An 18,998-nucleotide genomic window follows, 5' to 3' on the forward strand; every position below is an offset into this window, starting at 1 on the left:
AACAAAAGTGGTAGCAGATGGCAAAGAGATTGCGATTGTTAGGGCAAGAAGAGCAAATCTATGATGGTTGCATCTAGAAGAAAGAAGATTACAAATCTGTGCTGAATATTATAGATTTGGGATGAAGACCATCTAGCAAAGTAATCAACGATAATGGCTAACATTCATCACCTGCTTAGAGGAAGATGGCAAACAAATAAAATAACTCTAATTGACGTTTGCAATAATAGATAGTAGTGCATTGCTCTTACTGACGCTATCAATTATGAGAGATCTAGGAGAAGGACCACATGCCAGAAGAGAAACCCGATAATGAGATAATCGCTATGGCATATTGACAGAGAAGAGAGATTATTGTCATCGGATAGCAAGGAAGATGAAGTCTTGCTCGAGACAAGAGGAGATCTAATATCATGATGAATTAAGGAACTTGTTATGAAGAAGAGCAATTTCATTCATTCATTCAAATAATGTATATTTATATAGATTTAGATAATATATATTTATATAAGTGTTGAGGGAGATAATGTATATTTATATAAGTGGGGAGGGAGGGATTTTCCTCGAGCACTCAGATTGCTCAAAACTTACTCAATCAAATCATATGCTTAAATTACTCAATAATTATGTATTCATTCTAAATTATATATTAATTAAAAATTAAAAAAATAAATATCATTTCATATTTATCTCTATCATAATCTTTTTATCATAAGTACTAAATCAAATTCTGGTTTTGACATCCTAAGATCACATGTACAAATGTGCAATCAAAAGTGCCCATCCATTTCGCTTCCAAATCAACCTATATATCTTTTCTTATTGGCATGCAGAGAATGGCAACTACAAAACCAGGAATCTCATATCCAACTTACTCCCTAGAACAAGCAACCAAAGTGACTTTGCCTGTTTGTATATGAGAATCATCACAATCAGATCTCAGACGCTTTAGAATTCATGGATCATATTCCCATGACCTGGGTCACTTTGTACATTTCTCATTACGTTTACATTACATATGAGTAGCAGCAACGTCACTTATTTCACATCATATTCCTCTCTTCCTCCCTTTACCATCATCATCATGGGCACCTAGGAATTCTTCCAATTAATGTTCCCTCTTGAATCATGTAGTGACAGTCAGTAGTAAGTGCAATAAAATCACAGGATGAGTTTGTGATCCATTTAATATATGCTCCTAGTGGTATTATTCTTCCCTTAGTGCTAGATTAGTGAGCATTTCCTCATTGTAACTGGGATCTTTAGCTCTGAGACAATACTAAACTAGTGATCTATTCATTTATGCAGTCTAATATGGGTTGTCTGGTAGTCGGAGGAGTTCATTAGGAAATTTCATGTGACTAAAGCTTATCTGATTCCTTGGATATCTTTGTTCTCAACAACATCGCATTTGTAAATTTTGGGTACGACAAACCTTTATAATATAATATGATGTCATTGTAATGTTTCCTGTATGAAGAATATTTAATTCATAAAAGATCAAAGAAACAATCTAGTCACCAAGCTAGCGACACATTGTGTTGAGATTTGAATCATAGTTATCTATCTAGATTGTTATCATGATCTAGTGGTTACATGATGATTTCAATAACCACTTCAATCATGATCTAGTAGTTATAAGGTGGTTTCATTAACCATCTCATGATCTAGTAGTTATAGGGTGGTTGTCACTAGGTCCTATAAATAGGACCGTAGTTCATGTAGCAAGGCATATAGAGATAGCAAGCAGAGAAAGATAGAGAGTCTGTATGTATTTGGTATCTTGTAAGTGTCTAATCAATCCTCCTGCTTTTAATACTACAACAGGTTTCTTGAGTCGAAAGGATTCTTTTTACTCGTATCATAGTATTCTGTTTTTCCTTGCTCCTCCATCCCTAACACATTGAACATCTGATTTCTTTCATATTTTAGCCCTAATTCTTTTTATAAGTGTTAGTGCAAACACCTTTGAACCGTGGCCTCGGGGCCGACACGGCTTGGTTCGAATCACGCGGTCGGGGGATCTCTCGGTGGTGTGTCCTGTCGCGATCGGGAGCCCTCGGGGAAGGCGCCGTCGGCTGGCGGGAGCGTCGTCTTGGTACCTGCACGAAGGTCGGGTCGGTAATTCGACCCGACCTCTCCGACGATCAAGTTAGTAACGATGTGGAGAGGATTTTGGAAGAAGAGAGGCAGCAGTGTTCTCTAGTCTTTTTTGTCCTCCCTCCTGTTTGTTTGGAACTTGGGTGTATTTATAGGGGGGCCTGGGTGTTACCTGACATCACTGTTTGTAGGGGCAGGTGAATACTTCACGTGGCGTCTGACACGGCCATTGGGGCTGCGTGGGAGGCCGAGCTGCTGCAGGGTATGGCGTGTCTCGGTCGACGTGTTCCCTAGCCTTGGCCGAGCCCAGAGGGCGAAGAGTCGGGCTCGTCGGCTGAGGGGTGGTGGCATTGTTGTGACGGACGGGGTCCAGTCGAGGCGTTAATGCGCCTGGGTCGGCGTCCCGGGGTTTCGTTGACCGGGGCGTGAGGCGTTGGTTCAGGGTGGCTGGCGTCACTCACATCCTGTCGCCATTATTGCCCTCATCATATTCCCCCCCGGAAAGAAGCTATGCGTCGGCAGTCGTAGCGAGAGTCCGAGGCATGGCTTGTGTTTTAGAGTTGGTCGGTTGCGGAGACACAGACCCTGGGGGTGCGGAAGGGGGTGTCGTCCCGAGTGGCGCAAAGCTAAGGAACCGAGAAGGGGTCAAGTGTGGCTCAGGGGGGCAAGAAGTCGAAAGGCCGAGGAGCGACCGGGCATGCCTTAGGCGGCGTAAAGCCGAAGGGCCGAGGAGCGGCCGAGCATGTCTTGGGTGGCGTAAAGCCGGAGGGCCGAGGAGCGACCGAGCATGTCTTGGGTGGCGTAAAGCCGAAGGGCCGAGGAGCGGCCGAGCATGTCTTGGGTGGCGTAAAGCCGAAGGGCCGAGGAGCGACCGAGCATGTCTTGGGTGGCGTAAAGCCGAAGGGCCGAGGAGCGGCCGAGCATGTCTTGGGTGGCGTAAAGCCGAAGGGCCGAGGAGCGGCCGAGCATGTCTTGGGCGGCGTAAAGCCGGAGGGCCGAGGAGCGGCCGAGCACGTCTTGGGTGGCGTAAAGCCGAAGGGCCGAGGAGCGGCCAAGCACGTCTTGGGTGGCGTAAAGCCGAAGGGCCGAGGAGCGGCCGAGCATGTCTTGGGTGGCGTAAAGCCGAAGGGCCGAGGAGCGGCCGAGCACGTGCATCGGGGCTCTTAAAAGCTGCCGTGTTAATTGCTGCCTCATGGATGGGGTTTACTTTTACTGCACGTTTCCAGGCGTTGAGGTCGAGGGGGTCCTTGGGCGGCACCGCGTCCTCCGGGTTCGCCACGTCAGGCCTTTCCTTTAATTCGGGGCACCTTTGGGCATTCTTCGATGCGACGTAATGGGCGCGCCCTTGCGCGAGTGTGTTGCCGCCCATTCTCGGGAAGCGATGAGGCGTTGACCCTGGCGGGATATCTCCTTTAAACGTTTAGGCGCCTGTCCTCTCCTCCAAGCCTTGCTGCTGCGCTTCCACCTTTGAGCCCCGCCATTGTGTCCCCAAGCTTCTTCCCGGCCTTCCGCGCAGTTTGTGTCTTCTTCTCGAGGTCAGTCGAGATGTCATCCTCTCCTTCTTCACTTTCCTCCCCGTCTTCCTCTCCCTCTTCCTCTCCCGTGCTTAGGGCTGGAGGGGGCGGTCCCCCTTCGACCTTGGCCGAGTCCTTTGACGAGGAGACGACGTGGTCGCTTGAGGCTTTGATGTGGCCGCATGACATCGACTCGACCGTGAGTGAATCTTCGCTGGAGGGACTCCGCGAACGTTATTGCGTCCCGGGCGATCATGCCCTCAGTGCACCTGAGCCAGGGCAGCGGGCGTATGACCCGTTCCCGAAGGGTTTCGCTCTGTCCCTTGATGCTCTGGAGGCGGGTTTGCGTTTCCCCCTTCATCCCTTCATCGTGTCTTGTTTGTCTTTCTGGCGGGTTTCTCCGTCTCAAGTGACGCCGAACTCCTGGCGTTACCTAGTGGTATTCCTAGGGGAGTGCCATTATGCTCATATCACCCCCACTCTCAGCCTCTTTCTTTCCTGTTACCGCTTTTGCAAGGGCTCGGGGGGTTACTTCTTAACGGCTCGAACTGGATTTCGCGTTGGGGGTGCCCCTTCTAATAACAAGGGATGGAAGGGGAGATTTTTTTATGTCAACCGTGCACAGGATTGGGGCTTCGGCGTTCAGTGGTCTGCGAGGGTGATTGACAATACCCCCCCTTGTTTGGGCGAGGTGGATCGCCAAGCTCGGGAGAGGCTCAGAGAGATTCTCCCTAAGTCGCAGGCCATCCAGACCATGTCCGAGCAGTGGTTGGTCGCGGCGAGCCTTAGCCCGGTGCCTCAGGGTATGTCAGTGACATTTGTGTCGGGCGTTCGTGCGGCTGATTTTGGATGCTAACATTTTCCATTTCCTGTAGAGATGGTGAACCTCTGGTCGCTCCTGGGGGATCCGGCGTCGCAGCCTCCTTCCCCGACTCCGGAGACCGCCTCGCAGCCTCCTCCCCCAGCTCCGGAGACCGAATCACAACTTCCACAGCCGGCTTCAGCAGCCGAATCGACACCCCCTCCCCCGGCGCCGGTTACCGAACCTCGGCCGGGCACGGAGGGTGCCCCTTTGGAGGTCGGGGATGGGCGTCCTTTAAAGAAGGCGAAGACATGCGCGTCGAGGGGGCCGGGAGCGAGCTCTCACCAGGGCAGGGTCGGGCCTGGTCGGCGTGCGGTGGGGAAGGGGCCCCAGCCCGTTTCCGTGCGTGACTTGTGCCGACTCCCGGTCGGGGATGGGGAGCCGTTTCTGACGCGGCTGGTCAGCGAGATCCCACGTGGTGAGCCCCGCGAGCCCCTGGTCGCCCGTTGGGAAGGTCTTTGCCGGGGGGATAGGGTGTGGGCCGGAGGGGATCCCTCTGCGGCGTTCCTGCGAGGGGCGCTCCATCCCGACCTGGCTCGGGATTTGTACACCCTGTCCTCGGAGACGCTCCTCAGCAAGTCTGCTCAGTCGCTGGTCTGGGTAAGTATACCTTTCTCTTAGGGTTCGGCTGCTTGGTACCGATTTCCTTGACCCTTTCTCTTCTTGCAGGGTCTCCATTATGCGACGGCCCTGATGGACAGGGTGCGAGATGCCGGCCGTACTGTTGGGGGCCTCGTCAGTCGTAACACCGAGCTCTGCCACCAGATTGTCACGACCTTAGCTGGTTTTGCCTAAGGCGTGCGGCACCCTCGCGTGTCCGTCCGCAAAGGTCAGCCTCCCCGAAGCCTCCCATTGTCCCTTAGGACCAACAAAAGAGAGAACAGGTTAAAGAGAACGCCTCAATCAGGATCCACAAGCAAACATGTCCGAAAAACACTTCATAGACAATGCAAATTACAAACAGACTTTACAAGCTCTGAATAGTTGCACAACAAAGGGTAAAATGGTCCATTACAGACCGAAAAGCTCTCGCACGTGTCCACATGACACAACCTTTATTTACAAGCCTAAAGAGGCCACCAACCCAACTAACATGGGACTATTTAGCCTTTGGCCGCCCCTCTACCTGCTGTACAAGGCATGAACATGCCAAAAGACAACGGACAAACATAAGCATTGCATCCAACATCTTGTTTAGAAGTTTGTCCATTACAAGATGGCGGAGATTCGGGCCAAAAACGGTCCGGAGGCCGTGGCGGCTGCTGAGGAGCGTGCCTCGGGTTTCGAGGCGGAAGTGGTCCATCTCCAGTCGGAGCTTGAGGTCTCCAAAGAGGCCAACGATGCCTTGAAGGAAGCTAACGAGGAGCTCCAAAAAGTGATGCGGATAGAACGAACCGAGCTCCGTCTGGTGAAGGCAGAGGCGAGTGCCCTTAGCAAGAAGCTGGAGGGCGCGAACGCCGAGGTAAAAAGGGCCTCGGACGCGTTGGCGGAGGAGACCTTGCTTCGACCCCTGAAGGACAAGGCGCTCATCGAGGCGTACAAGAGGTCGGAAGGGTTCGAGCTCAGGCTGACGCGGACGGGGCGGGTATCCTTCGAATACGGGTATCGAGTCGCAACGTCGCGCTTCCGTGCTCGGCATCCTGGTCTCGAGGTAGACGAGGACCCCTTCACCCCTCACTCCGCGGACCGAGGTGTGGATATGCCCGAGGAGGTTCCCTTCGACGACCGCCTGGAGGTCCCCCGCCAGTAAGGACGGGTTTCTTGTATTTGTCGCCTGCGGCTTCCTGCGCGCTAAGTTTTTGTATTTCCTCTAGGTGCCGAGTCTTGTATCTCGGCTCCTTTTTTTGAAATAAAGGAAGCTTTTTACCATTCTTGTACTGTCCGGCCAACGAGGCTTTTTGTTTGGTGGAGCGAACTTCCCTTGTTCTAAACAAAAAATTTCCTAAGGTTCCGGACGTTCCAAGTTCTCGGCAAGGGGGACCCGTCCATTGTCGTGAGCCTGTATGTGCCTGGTCGGACCACCTCGGTGACCCGATAAGGTCCTTCCCAGTTGGGGGCCAGCTTCCCCCTAGCCTTGGTCGGGTCGCTGACTTCGGCCCTTCGTAGAACTAAGTCGTTCATTTTAATAGGCCGGGGTCGTACCCTGCGGTTGTACACCCGGGCAACGGCTCTCTTGTAAGAAAGATCCCTCAGGTGTGCGTCGGAGCGTCGCTCTTCGATCAGGTCCAAGCCGGCGCGTAGTCCCTGGACCGACGTGGTCTCGTGGTACACTTCTACTCGAGGAGTAGGAAATACCACCTCGGGGGGTAGGACGGCCTCGGTCCCGTACGAGAGACTGTAGGGTGATTCCCCGGTGGCTGTTTTGGGGGTGGTTCGTAAGGACCACAAGATGCTGGGTAACTCCTCGACCCAGGCCGTTCGGGAAGCTGATACCCTTTTTTTGAGCCCGTCCAAGATAGATCGGTTTGTTACCTCGGTCAGTCCATTCGTCTGGGGGTAGGCTACCGAGCTGTGTTTTAACCGGATTCCATAGTTAGCGCAGAATTCTTGAATCTTTTTACCGGCGAATTGGGTCCCGTTGTCCGTGACGATGGTCCTGGGTAGGCCGAACCGGGTCACGATGTTTCTCCATATGAACTTCTTGATCTGTTGCTCGGTGATCGTCGCCAGCGGTTCAGCTTCCGGCCATCTAGTGAAGTAGTCTATCGCGACCACAATATATCTTCTCTGCCCCGAGGCTGGGGGGAAGGGGCCGAGGAGATCCAGCCCCCATTGCGCGAACGGCCACGCGCAACTGATGAGGGAGAGCAGCACCGCCGGCAGTTGGGGGGTCCGGGCGTGCCTTTGGCATGGATCGCACTTCTGTACGTAGGCTTTCGCATCCTGGACCATGGTGGGCTAGTAATAGCCTTGGCAGAGAATTTTGCAGGCCAAGGTTCGGCCGACGATGTGCTCCCCGCAAATCCCTTCGTGGACCTCGGCCAAGACTGTTGCTGCCTCTTCTGGTTCGAGGCACCGCAGAAGAGGGTGGGAGAAAGACCGCTTGTACAGCCGTCCGTTCATTTCGGAGTACCATGCCTGGTTTCGGCGGATACGTCGAGCCGCAGCTTTGTCGGTGGGGAGGGTCCCGTCGCGTTTGTAGCGCAGCATGTCCCCAACCCAGGTGGCTCGGGTGTCGGCCACAGACACACACGAGACCGGGATAGAGCGGGAGGGGAGCTCCTCGATTCCGAGGGCGGTGCCCGGGGGTCGCTTCGAGGCTAGCTTGGCCAGCTCGTCGGCTCGGTCGTTCTGATGTCTTGGCACCCTGGATACCGCGAAGTGTGCGAAATAGGAGGCTAGGTTTTTTACCTCCGCTACGTATTTTGCCATGGTGGGTTCTCTGGCCTCGTATCCGCCGTTAAGTTGCTCGGTCACCAGCTGCGAATCGGTAAGGACTTCGATGGCGTTGACCTGCATCTCGCGGGATAGTCTGAGCCCCGCCAGGAGTGCTTCGTACTCTGCTTCGTTGTTGGTAGCATGGAACCCGAAGCGGAGGGAACGCTCGAACGTCAGCCCATCGGGGGCGGATAGCCCGAGTCCTACGCCGGCCCCCGTTGATCTGGACGAGCCGTCTACCTGTAGGACCCATGTTCCGCCTAGTTCATTGGGAGGATGCCCTTCAGCGTGGACGAGCTCAGCGATGAAGTCGGCTAGCACCTGCGCTTTAATGGCGGTCCTGGGTGCGTAGCGGATGTCGAACTCCCCGAGCTCGACCGACCACTTAAGGAGTCGACCTGCTATATCGAATTTTGACAATACTTGACTGAGGGGTTGGTCGGTGATTACCTTGATCGGATGAGCTTGGAAGTAGGGGCGTAACTTTCTGGCCGCCAACACGAGCGCGAGGGCGAGCTTCTCGATTGGGGGGTATCGCTCCTCGGGCCCGTTCAGGACATGGCTGGTGTAGTAGACGGGGAGCTGTTCGCCAGCTTCCCTGATAAGGACGGAGCTAACCGCATGTTGTGAGGCTGCCAAGTAGATGCCGAGTTCCTCCCCGACGGTGACTGTCGCGAGGTGGGGAAGGTTGGCTAGGTGTAGCTGGACTTGTTGGAAGGCTTCCTCACACTGGGGCATCCATTGGAAATTCTTTGGGCTTCTTACTGCACGAAAGAAGGCAAGGCAGCGATCGCCCGACCGGGACAGGAATCGGGATAGGGCTGCTAGCCGTCCATTCAGTCGCTGTAGGTCTTTAAGCGTTCGGGGAGCTTGCATGTCGAGGATTGCCTGGACCTTTTCTGGGTTGACGTCGATTCCTCTTTCGTGTATGATGAATCCAAGGAACTTTCCTGACCTGACGCCGAAGGCGCACTTTGCGGGGTTGAGTCGTAGACTATAGTTTCGGAGGGTGGTGAATGTTTCTGCCAAGTCTGTTAAGTGATCTCCTGAGACGCGGCTTTTCACAATCATGTCGTCCACGTATACCTCTATGTTTCGCCCTATCTGTTGGGCGAATATCTTGTTGATGGTCCTCTGGTAAGTTGCGCCTGCGTTCTTCAGCTCGAACGGCATTACTTTGTAAAAGTATGCTCCTAGGCTGGTGATGAAGGCCGTGTGTTTCTGGTCCTCGGGTGCCATTCGGATCTGATTATATCCGGAGAAGGCGTCCAAGAATGAGAGGCGGGCGTGCCCCGCGGTTGCGTTCACGAGCTGATCGATTCTCGGGAGGGGGTAGCAATCTTTAGGGCACGCCCGATTGAGGCTGGTGTAGTCAACACACATTCGCCAGCTCCCATTATGCTTTTTTACCAGGACTACATTGGACAGCCATTGCGGGTACTTGACCTCCTCTATAAAGCCAGCGGCGAGGAGCCGTTCCACCTCTTCGCGGATGGCTCGCTGCCTTTCCGGGGCCTGGGGTCGCGACTTTTGTTTCACCGGGTGGGCTTCCGGCGATATGTTGAGGCGATGTTGGGCTGCCTTGGGGTCCACGCCGGCTGCGTCGGATGGCGACCAGGCGAAAATATCGGCATTCTCCTGTAAGAGTCCGACTAGTTGCTCCCGCTCGCCCTGGGGCAGATCCGAACCGACCTTGATGGTTTGGTCCGGGCGGTCCTTTCTCAATGGTACGTCGTAGGTTGGGGCTGACGGCTCGGGGTGCAGACTTGGCCACTTCATTTCTCTGGGATCGTCCAGAGGTGCTTCGGCCTTCGCCCTCTTGTGTAGAGAAACCGCCGTTAGGTAGCATTGCTTGGATTCCCGGGGACTTCCCCAAACTTCTCCCGTTCCTACGTGGGTCGGGAATTTCACAGTCTGATGGTAGGTGGAGACCAGGGCTCTGCTTTTGTTGAGGGAGGGGCGGCCGAGGATGGCGTTGTACGCTGTGGGCAGGTCCACTATCATGAAGGTGGACATCACTGTTTTGGCCTTGGGCGGGGTTCCCAGAGTCAGAGGTAGTGTGACCGATCCCAATGGTGTGACCGAGTTGCCAGTGAACCCCGTGAGGTCCGAGCGAACAGGTTCCAAAGCTTCTTCCGTAAGCCCCAGCTTCTGGAAGGCGTCGAGGAACAATATATCCGCCGAGCTTCCAGTGTCAATCATGATCCTTCTCACCTGGGCATTGGCGATTCTGGCTGTTATCACGAGTGCGTCATCGTGCTCTTGTCGCTCGGCGCCTTCCGGGGGAAATGCGACCCGGGGGTCGGGGGTTCCACGGGGGCCCTCGTTCCTGGCCCCGCGGGCGTAGGCTTTCCTTCCGGACATGCTGTCCCCCCCGGATGCTGGGCCCCCTGTGATGACGCTGATCAGGCGCTCGGGGGGGTCGGCCGGGCAGGGCGGGGGGTCCCTGCCTGTCTGTACGCGCGGGTCGAGACGCCCCTCGCGGCGGAGCTCATAGATTTGCCGCAAAACCTCGCGGCATTCCTCAGTGTCATGTCCGTTTTGGCGGTGGAAGCGGCAGTATTTTGACCGGTCGGCCAGCTCTCGCGGATTGTTCATCGGGTAGGGGGTTTTGAGCAGTCCCCTTTCCCTGATCTGGAGAAAGATCTCTGTTCGCGATGCGCCCGTCGGGAGCGGGCGGGGTCGTAGCGGGGGAGGATCAGGCTGGTGGAGCTTGCGTCTGGGAGGGAGCTGTCCCTCAGCCGGCTTTGGTCTTTCCCTCTTGAATTCCTGTCGCTTTCCCCCCGTCCAGGCTTCGACTTCAACGAACTGGTTCGCGCGCTGGAGCATCTCGGGGACCGAGGTAGGGGGTCGCTCGACGAGAGACCAGAAGAGTCGGGAGGGACGCAAGCCTGTCACGAACGCCTGCATTGACAGCGAAGGGTGAGCATCCGGGAGTTCCCGGACCCTTGCCGCGAAGCGATTTACGTAAAGGGAGAGGGGCTCATCCTCTTTCTGGCTGAGTCCGAGGAGGAACGCCATGGAAGGCTTCGGGCGTGCGCAAGCTATGAAGTGGAGCTCGAAGTCCTTGGTGAGCTGGTCAAATGAGGCGATCGTCGCAGTCTTCAAACCTCCGTACCATGTGAGGGCCGGTCCTCTCAACGTGGTGGGGAATGCCCTGCTCATTAGGGCGTCTGAAGTTCCGAATAATGCCATCTGGGCCCGGAAGGCCGCCGTGTGGTCGGACGGGTCGGCGGAGCCGTCATAAGTATCTAGGGGGGGAAGTCGGAAGCTTGGGGGAATGGCGTGCTCTAGTATCTTTGGAACAAACGGCGATCCCTGATGCTTGGCTTCCGCGGGCCCCCCTGGCGACCCGGCACGGATCTCCTTTTGCACATCGTCAAGCCGTTGGTTGACGAGGCGCAACTGAGCGCGTAGGGAATCCGCGGAGCTTGAGGATAGCGCCTCCAGCTCTGTACGACCTGGGAAGAGCATCGCCTGTTCCCCGGGCTGAGATAGGGGCATCCGAGGTGACGTGGGGGGCTCTCGGGGCGGGGTGGGAGCTCGGCTGGGTGCCCCTTGTTGATACGACGGTTGGGGAACCGGGGGCCGCGATTGGCGAGAAACAAGGGGGACAATGGTTTGCACCATGTCGGTGAGTAGCTGGACCTGGTGAGTGAGGTCGTAGAAGGCTTCGGACGAAACGGGCGACGGGTTGCCGGGGCCCCCTTCGGGGGGCAACAGGCCCGGGTCGTTGAAGATCCGCCAGTAGCGCTCCGAAGCCGTAGCGGGACGTTCATCCCGAGGTTCTTGAAGCGGGGGGAGTTCCCTCGTTCCCTCGGTCGCGTATGGCCCTCCAATCGTGAGTCCGACACGACCGTCCCGATGATCCCTCGACATGTTGGGGGCCCTCCTTCTAGCGCCAAAATGTTAGTGCAAACACCTTTGAACCGTGGCCTCGGGGCCGACACGGCTTGGTCTGAATCACGTGGTCGGGGGATCTCTCGGTGGTGTGTCCTGCCGCGATCGGGAGCCCTCGGGGAAGGCGACGTCGGCTGGCGGGAGCGTCGTCTTGGTACCTGCACGAAGGTCGGGTCGGTAATTCGGCCCGACCTCTCCGACGATCAAGTTAGTAACGATGTGGAGAGGATTTTGGAAGAAGAGAGGCAGTAGTGTTCTCTAGTCTTTTTTGTCCTCCCTCCTGTTTGTTTGGAACTCGGGTGTATTTATAGGGGGGCCTGGGTGTTACCTGACGTCACTGTTTGTAGGGGCAGGTGAATACTTCACGTGGCGTCTGACACGGCCATTGGGGCTGCGTGGGAGGCCGAGCTGCTGCAGGGTATGGCGCATCTCGGTCGACGTGTTCCCTAGCCTTGGCCGAGCCCAGAGGGCGAAGAGCCAGGCTCGTCGGCTGAGGGGTGGTGGCGTTGTTGTGACGGACGGGGTCCAGTCGAGGCGTTAATGCGCCTGGGTCGGCGTCCCGGGGTTTCGTTGACCGGGGCGTGAGGCGTTGGTTCAGGGTGGCTGGCGTCACTCACATCCTGTCGCCATTATTGCCCTCATCAATAAGCAAGTCAGCAAACTGAAATCTCAGCATCATCACTTAATGATATTTAAGATTGTTGGGGAAAAAGAAAATCACCAGAGATGCTAGAGAGGGGATATATAAAGGGCAGTCTCGTGTATAGGAGTTGACTCGTAACATAAATAACTTAAGCTTTTAGAAATTGGGTTTCAATTTTTATATAATAGTAAGTCTCAGCCGATGTGACAGGAGTTGCATGTAACCCAGCCCAAACGGGAAATAACTCGCAGTATATGACACCGAAGAGGGGAAAAAAAGAAAAAGAGTATGAGAGTAATAGAATGCATTGATGGTCCATGACTAGTTAACAATCTTTTCTTTGATATCTTAGAAAGTGAACACATGTTTGGGGTACCTCATCAACTTGGTGGATTTGTCCAATGAACATGTCAAGTGTCTTCTGCAAACAGTAACTCTTTGGCCATGTCCACAATGGTTACTCACTCAGCTTCACCTGAGGACCGACTTCCATATATGAAGGGAAGTGAGGATAATTATGGTTCAGGTTGGGCGTGGGGTTAAGGACAGGAGAGGGATGTAGAAAGTGAGAGCTTTTTTGTGGGTATAGCAGATTAAAAGGACTCCTTTGGTTCATTCCCTCCTTCATTTCATAGTTTTGCCTTGTTCCTAAAGTGAGGAAAGAGAGTGTCCTTGGTACCACTGGGTAAAGCAAACTCCATGAGTTTGACCTTGAAAGCTTGGTCATTTGGATTTGTCGGAGGGCAACTTAACAACAAGTCTAAAGATAGTCATTGTGGGCCACACACCTTACTGTAAACATGTCACACAATCATATAAAAAGGAAAAGGACAAACACAATTTTGCCTTTAATCTGTCCTTCAATGTAATACATTTAATAGTAAGTATTAGAATTAACCTTAAACCCATGCCTACATTCATATCTTTATGCAACATAAGACCATGCAAAAACCATCATCAAAACTTGGTTGTGTACCACATGATGGATTAAATTCATGACATAAACCTCAAGATAGATCATATAACAGGTAAATAGTCATTAAAACATACCTGTAATGCTAAGAATCTGATGAGAGGAGCAAGCCTTTGTAAGTGCATGATAGATGAGCAGCTCTTCATACATGTCTGTAGTTAGATTGTAGCGTTGAAATGAAATAGCATTTCCGGGTTAGCACAAGTAGCGACCAATGAGCACCCTGTCAAGTACAAAGTAGAAAAGGAGGTTGGGAAGTAGATTAAAGAAGAGTTGTGACTGAGCTTTACCATCTTTTTGATTCTGGCCTTTTACCACATTAAAGTCAGAGTTGGGACCGCAGGCCCATGACACTGACACCGAAAGAAATCTCTCGATTGAACAATGCTCAAGCCATCAACTTTTTGTGGGGACTCTTCCAGAGCCTGCACCAATAAGCAAAAAAGTTTTGTGGTTATCCAAATCAATGTGCCAATTCCTTGTCAAGAAAGTATGTAAGAAAAAAAGAATAATCATTTGTGCTTCTAGTAACTTTCTTCGAGAAAAGAATAAATATTTTTTTTTATAGAGATTCAAGTCAAATAATCACCACAGCCACAAGATTGGAAGTTTTGAGATTCTTTTTCCGGGGAACAATCCATTGTCAATCAATCTATTAACAGGAAAGCACTCTCAATAAGCTCAAGAGATTAGATTGAGACCATAAGTTGCCTAACTCAGTACCTTTTCCGGTATTAATTAGGTCTCACTTTGATTAAGATAGGAGACAACTAATCATACATGTTTAGCAACATCACCAAACCTTTTAACTAGTTTAGTTGGAACTGCTAATGCTTGGGATACCTGCGGTGCAAGCACATGTACTGCCCCGTTAAATTGAACGGAATCCAGTTAAATTATTCGTTGACCTGCAAAGATTCATATTAAAGACAAATGGTCCCCAACAGAACCAAAAAGAAATGGAAGCTTAATCCTTGCATCAGAACTTACAGTCACCTGCATGGATCAGAATTGATGCATATCTTTTGTGATCAGAGATGGAAAGGACGAATTGTTTAGCTTTCAGCTCCAGAGCTGAGGTCAAGTCTCCTTCTAAACTCATCGCTCATAACATAAGCTTCACTTAATGCATTCTGTGAAGAAGCAATCAAATATAAGAAACACTTTTCATGCAGACACTCTGCATAAAAATGTCATTTGAAGCGCGCATCCAGGCGTTTGTCTGTGAACCATTTGCTCTGTGTCACGTTCTGTCCCTCTGCTTTTGCTTCTCTTCTGAACATGCGTACGAGGACCATGGCTTTGAGCAATATCGCTCCTGTAGTGTCTACCACAGAACATGAACACCACAGTGAGGAAGCTGACAAAACCCACCTTTGAAGCCTGAACGCAAAGGTGGTGCAACTCCTTGACAACAAAAATGCCGGAAGAGCAATATTCCCGGGCACTAGTTACAAAATGTGATTGGCAATTCTCTCTAAACCAATGCAGATCTCTTGTGGAATTAGAAAAACAATGTGGCACCTCCCACAGAGTGAAAACAGAGAACTGGAAATGTCTCACAAGTTCACCGAAGAGTTAATTTACTGGATGTGCCATGTGCAACTCATATGTTGTTGCGCTGTTAACTTTGGCACAGACAGCGTGTTAATTCTTGTATTGTCAACAGATGACAAGGGAAAATTGTACTTCAAGAAACGTATAAAACTGTCCGTGTGTTTCCATGTTACTGGAAGTACAAGTACAGGGGACAAATATAAGTGGAAAAAAGGCTGCATCGATGTTGATATGAGTTATTAAATGGTAGAACCATCTCCTTTATTGCTATATGAAGAGAACATATTACTCTATTAGTAAGATTCTTTTGGTGAAGTGGCCTATTTGAGATTCAAGGAACTATATCCACCTTCGCAAGAGCTTTATGATCGTCAATATATAACCAAATATTTTGATGATTTTAAAGAGTATTATTTAAGTGAACTCGGATGGAGTTGCTTTTGTGCTATGCTTTTGACCAAGGCACCCACTGAGAGAGTGATAGGCACAAAGACACACCAACTTACGTGCATTAAATCGTGAGCTATACTCCTTACCTACTAAATCTTTGTGTTTTGGGGACCATTTGGTGATCAACGCTAGCAAAGATGAAGTAACATGAATCGAAATCAGAAGCAATGGCAAGCGTGGAGCGGTAAGTACCAGAGTGGGTGGATAACTTTTCGCACCTGTGAGACAGACGGAGAGATAGGAAGGTGGTCGTGCGGTCGCTGTCTTCTCACTCCATCGATGACCGGAAACCGACGCCACACGCGTCGGGCCAGTCCACGTGCGCACGCCGCTCAGCCTGAACTGCTTTCACGTGCTTCCCACGTGCGGTCCCCTTTTATTTGCCTCCTTCCCCCTTGAAGTTTTGCTCCTCTCGGACGCAAAGCGACGGCTCCCATCGCTGGCCCTCCCAACAGAAACTTTCGGGTTTTCTTCTGCGGTTATTTGATTGAATTGGAACGAGAGTGGGCCGAATCGAATCGGATTGAGATGGAGATGGGCATCCCCTCGAACTACCGGTACATGGGGCGGAGCTACAGCGACGGCGGCGACTCCTCCGGCGCTTTCAGCGACTGCAACAGCGATCGTTCCGGCGAGTTCCCCTCCTACGGATCTCCCACATCTTCCTCCTCGTCCTCCTCTGGCGGAGGCGGCCTGCAGCGGCTCCTTGTTGCCTGCGCCGCTGATTACTCGGACGAGGTGGTGCGCGGGCTCATCTCCGACCTTGAGTCCCCGGCCGCCACCGTCGAGTCCCAGCGACGCGCCGCCATGGAGCTCCGCCTCCTCGCGAAGCACAACCCCGAGAACCGGCTGCGCATCGTCGCCGCCGGCGCGGTCGGCCCCCTTGTCGCGCTGCTCTCCCACCCTGACCCCCTGCTGCAGGAGCACGGCGTAACCGCCATTCTGAACCTCTCCCTTTGCGAGGAGAACAAGACCCTGATCGCCGCCGCCGGCGCCATCCGACCCCTCGTTCGCGCACTCCGCACCGGCACCCCCGCCGCCCGCGAGAACGCCGCCTGCGCCCTCGTCCGCCTCGCCCAGCTCGACGACCTCCGCGCCGCCATCGGCCGCTACGGTGCTATCCCGCCCCTCGTGGCCCTCCTCGAGTCCAGCACTCCCCGCGGGAAGAAGGACGCCGCCACCGCCCTCTTCACACTGCTTGCTTCCCGCGAGAACAAAATCCGGGCCGTCGAGGCTGGGATTGTCCGGCCGCTGCTGGACCTGATGGCCGACCCGGAATCCGGGATGGTCGATAAAGCGGCGTACGTGCTGCACGCGGTGGTGGAGGTGGCGGAGGGCCGAGCGGCGGCGGTGGAGGAGTACGGTGTTCCCGTGCTGGTGGAGATGGTAGAGACGGGCACGCCACGGCAGAAGGAGATCGCCGTCCGCTCCCTCTTCGAGATCTGCCGGGAGAGCGCCATCTACCGCAAGATGGTCGCCCACGAGGGCGCCATCCCTCCTCTCGTCGCCCTCTCCCAGTCCGGCACCAAGAAAGCCAAGGAGAAGGTAATCTTACCGTCTATGGTGATCCCACCTCTGTCTCCCACGTCAGCACCAACTTTACTTATGTTTATACATTTTTTAATATAAATAATTGAACTCGAAAGCAAAACAGGCGGAGGCGTTGATTGAGCTACTGCGGCAACCGAGGACGGCCGACGTGTCACACTATTAACGGACACGTGGCGGGATTCCAAGGCCTGCGATGGACCCAATGTAAATATGTGGCTGTGAGTGAGTGTACATTTCCAAAAGCGACGAAGAGAGAAAGATCCTTTTACGTCTCTTTTTGGGTGTGTTTTGGAGCAGAAAGAAGAGCAAATGCAATATAAGAATTGGGGAGGCGGGGAGGGAAATGGCTTGTTGTGGCGCGTAGAGACGTAGCGTTTATGCAAAAGCAGCCAGAAAAGATGATTGTAGGATGGTTGCAGAGTGGAGAAGCATGTGGGCATGTGATATGGTGGTGTGGGTTTGCTTTCCAAGTGCTACCATGGAGATCGTGACCAAACCATCCATGTGTATGTGTAGGACTGTCATTCTGGCAAATATATCGAAAATGTTTGTAAATGAAGGTGAGAACGTGTGTGAGGCTCGTTGTGGTTTTTAATGGCCAGATGTTATTGTTTCATGTGTGTGTAACATGGTGTTGATCTTATTACAATTTTTTGATGGACCGAGGAATCTGGTTGCGGCAAGGCAACGTGGTGTGCGACACGCCCTTGTCGGCTGAGGAATGGAGTGATGGCAGAAGACAGTTGCTTCCAAGTGTTAAAACGTGGCATGCTATGTGTCTTCAGTCCTTCCATTTTGTTCTCTGATCGTCTTCCTCCTCTCTTCGTTTATTGGAGACACAGTTGCACTTGGATTTTGCATTTGGGTGATGGTGCGGTGAACAGTGACCTCAGGGTTATATTTTATGATCAAACCGGTGATCCTTTCCAACAAGGATACAGTTAATGGTGGCCTTTGGTGTCTCATCATGACTTCACCTTAACATTGCCCCACTTATGTGGTTCTGAATGGGTTGGTGAAGCAAAGTAACAGAAGAGAACAAAATAACCTGGTGGATAAAAAGAAAAAAAAAGGGAACAATGTAACCTGGGGAACTAAAACACTCGTGTTACCCAGAAACATGATTCTTGTATCTTAATAATTAAAATTTGTGGATGTTTGTCATGTCAATATCAAATTCAAATGAAATATATCATTCGAATCAAATATGATTGGAAGCATATTTGATAGGAGAGAAGTTTTCCCCACTCATCATGTGGTTGCTCAATTAACCAGTATTTTAACAAGAAAATAATCATATAATAGAATATAATTTGATTTCAAAAATATTTCAGTAATCTTTTCTTTTAGTTGTTTCCTTGAAGGAATTTGACATATAGATAAGATTTTTTCAATTATACGAGGAAATCTTTATATTCTGTTGAGGGAAATTCTTCCTCTTAATATATATAAATAGAGGGGGATATGTTAATGCATTCAAGTTTTTTCAATAAAGTTTTTTTAATTTTTTTAATAATTTTTTTATCATTTATTTTTTTCAACAAGTAGAACTGAACTGCTCTTGTAAGCGTCGTTAAATGTGATCTCATATTGATGCAGAAATTTTCCATTGCAAGATAATATAGATATGAAAAAGAAGAGCTGCTCTCTTTATTCTTTCTGGATAATCTTTGTGCCACCCAGAATCAGCTAAGAAATAAACAAGTTTCCTCTTTAAGATCTTAATGTTTTAGGTGCACTTGACAGTGCAGCACGATGATGCCTTCGTTCACCATTGATTACTACGACCTACCCACGGAGTATGAACAGTGATGTGTTATTACTTACATCAGTTGCTGATAAGATGCCATCAAGTCTTAATGCATTAATAGAAATTGCATCCTAATAAATGCTAATTTGCGTTACAAGGCCCAAATCTCTTGCTACACTCAACTCCAACTTTTTGTCCCATGGGCCAATCCGTATCTGAGCTTCTCAGCATTTGGCGTGGGATGGCATTGAAGTAACGGACATGCAAATAATTAGTCTAAACTCTGTGTCGGGCATGAACGTGGACACGGGAACGTTCAT

At 51.7% G+C, this 18,998-nt stretch overlaps 2 protein-coding genes across 2 annotated transcripts; one reads left to right on the top strand and one right to left on the bottom strand.

Moving 5' to 3' along the window:
* Window positions 1-9,902: 9,902 nt before the first annotated feature.
* On the bottom strand, window positions 9,903-11,733 carry LOC135673936 (uncharacterized). The gene is made up of 2 exons (XM_065183336.1): window positions 10,069-11,733; window positions 9,903-9,986 (listed from the first exon to the last, which is right to left on the bottom strand). Exons 1-2 carry the CDS (start codon window positions 11,731-11,733, stop codon window positions 9,903-9,905), a joined length of 1,749 nt encoding a protein of 582 aa, XP_065039408.1.
* Window positions 11,734-15,767: 4,034 nt separating this feature from the next.
* Window positions 15,768-17,544, top strand: LOC135674139 (U-box domain-containing protein 4-like). Its single transcript, XM_065183643.1, has 2 exons — window positions 15,768-16,922; window positions 17,032-17,544. The coding sequence occupies exons 1-2, from the start codon at window positions 15,906-15,908 to the stop codon at window positions 17,089-17,091; spliced, it is 1,077 nt and encodes a 358-aa protein (XP_065039715.1). The 5' UTR covers window positions 15,768-15,905; the 3' UTR covers window positions 17,092-17,544.
* Window positions 17,545-18,998: the final 1,454 nt, after the last annotated feature.

This window comes from Musa acuminata, chromosome BXJ1-5, assembly GCF_036884655.1.
Source record: "Musa acuminata AAA Group cultivar baxijiao chromosome BXJ1-5, Cavendish_Baxijiao_AAA, whole genome shotgun sequence".
In the NCBI taxonomy this organism is placed as follows: domain Eukaryota; kingdom Viridiplantae; phylum Streptophyta; class Magnoliopsida; order Zingiberales; family Musaceae; genus Musa; species Musa acuminata.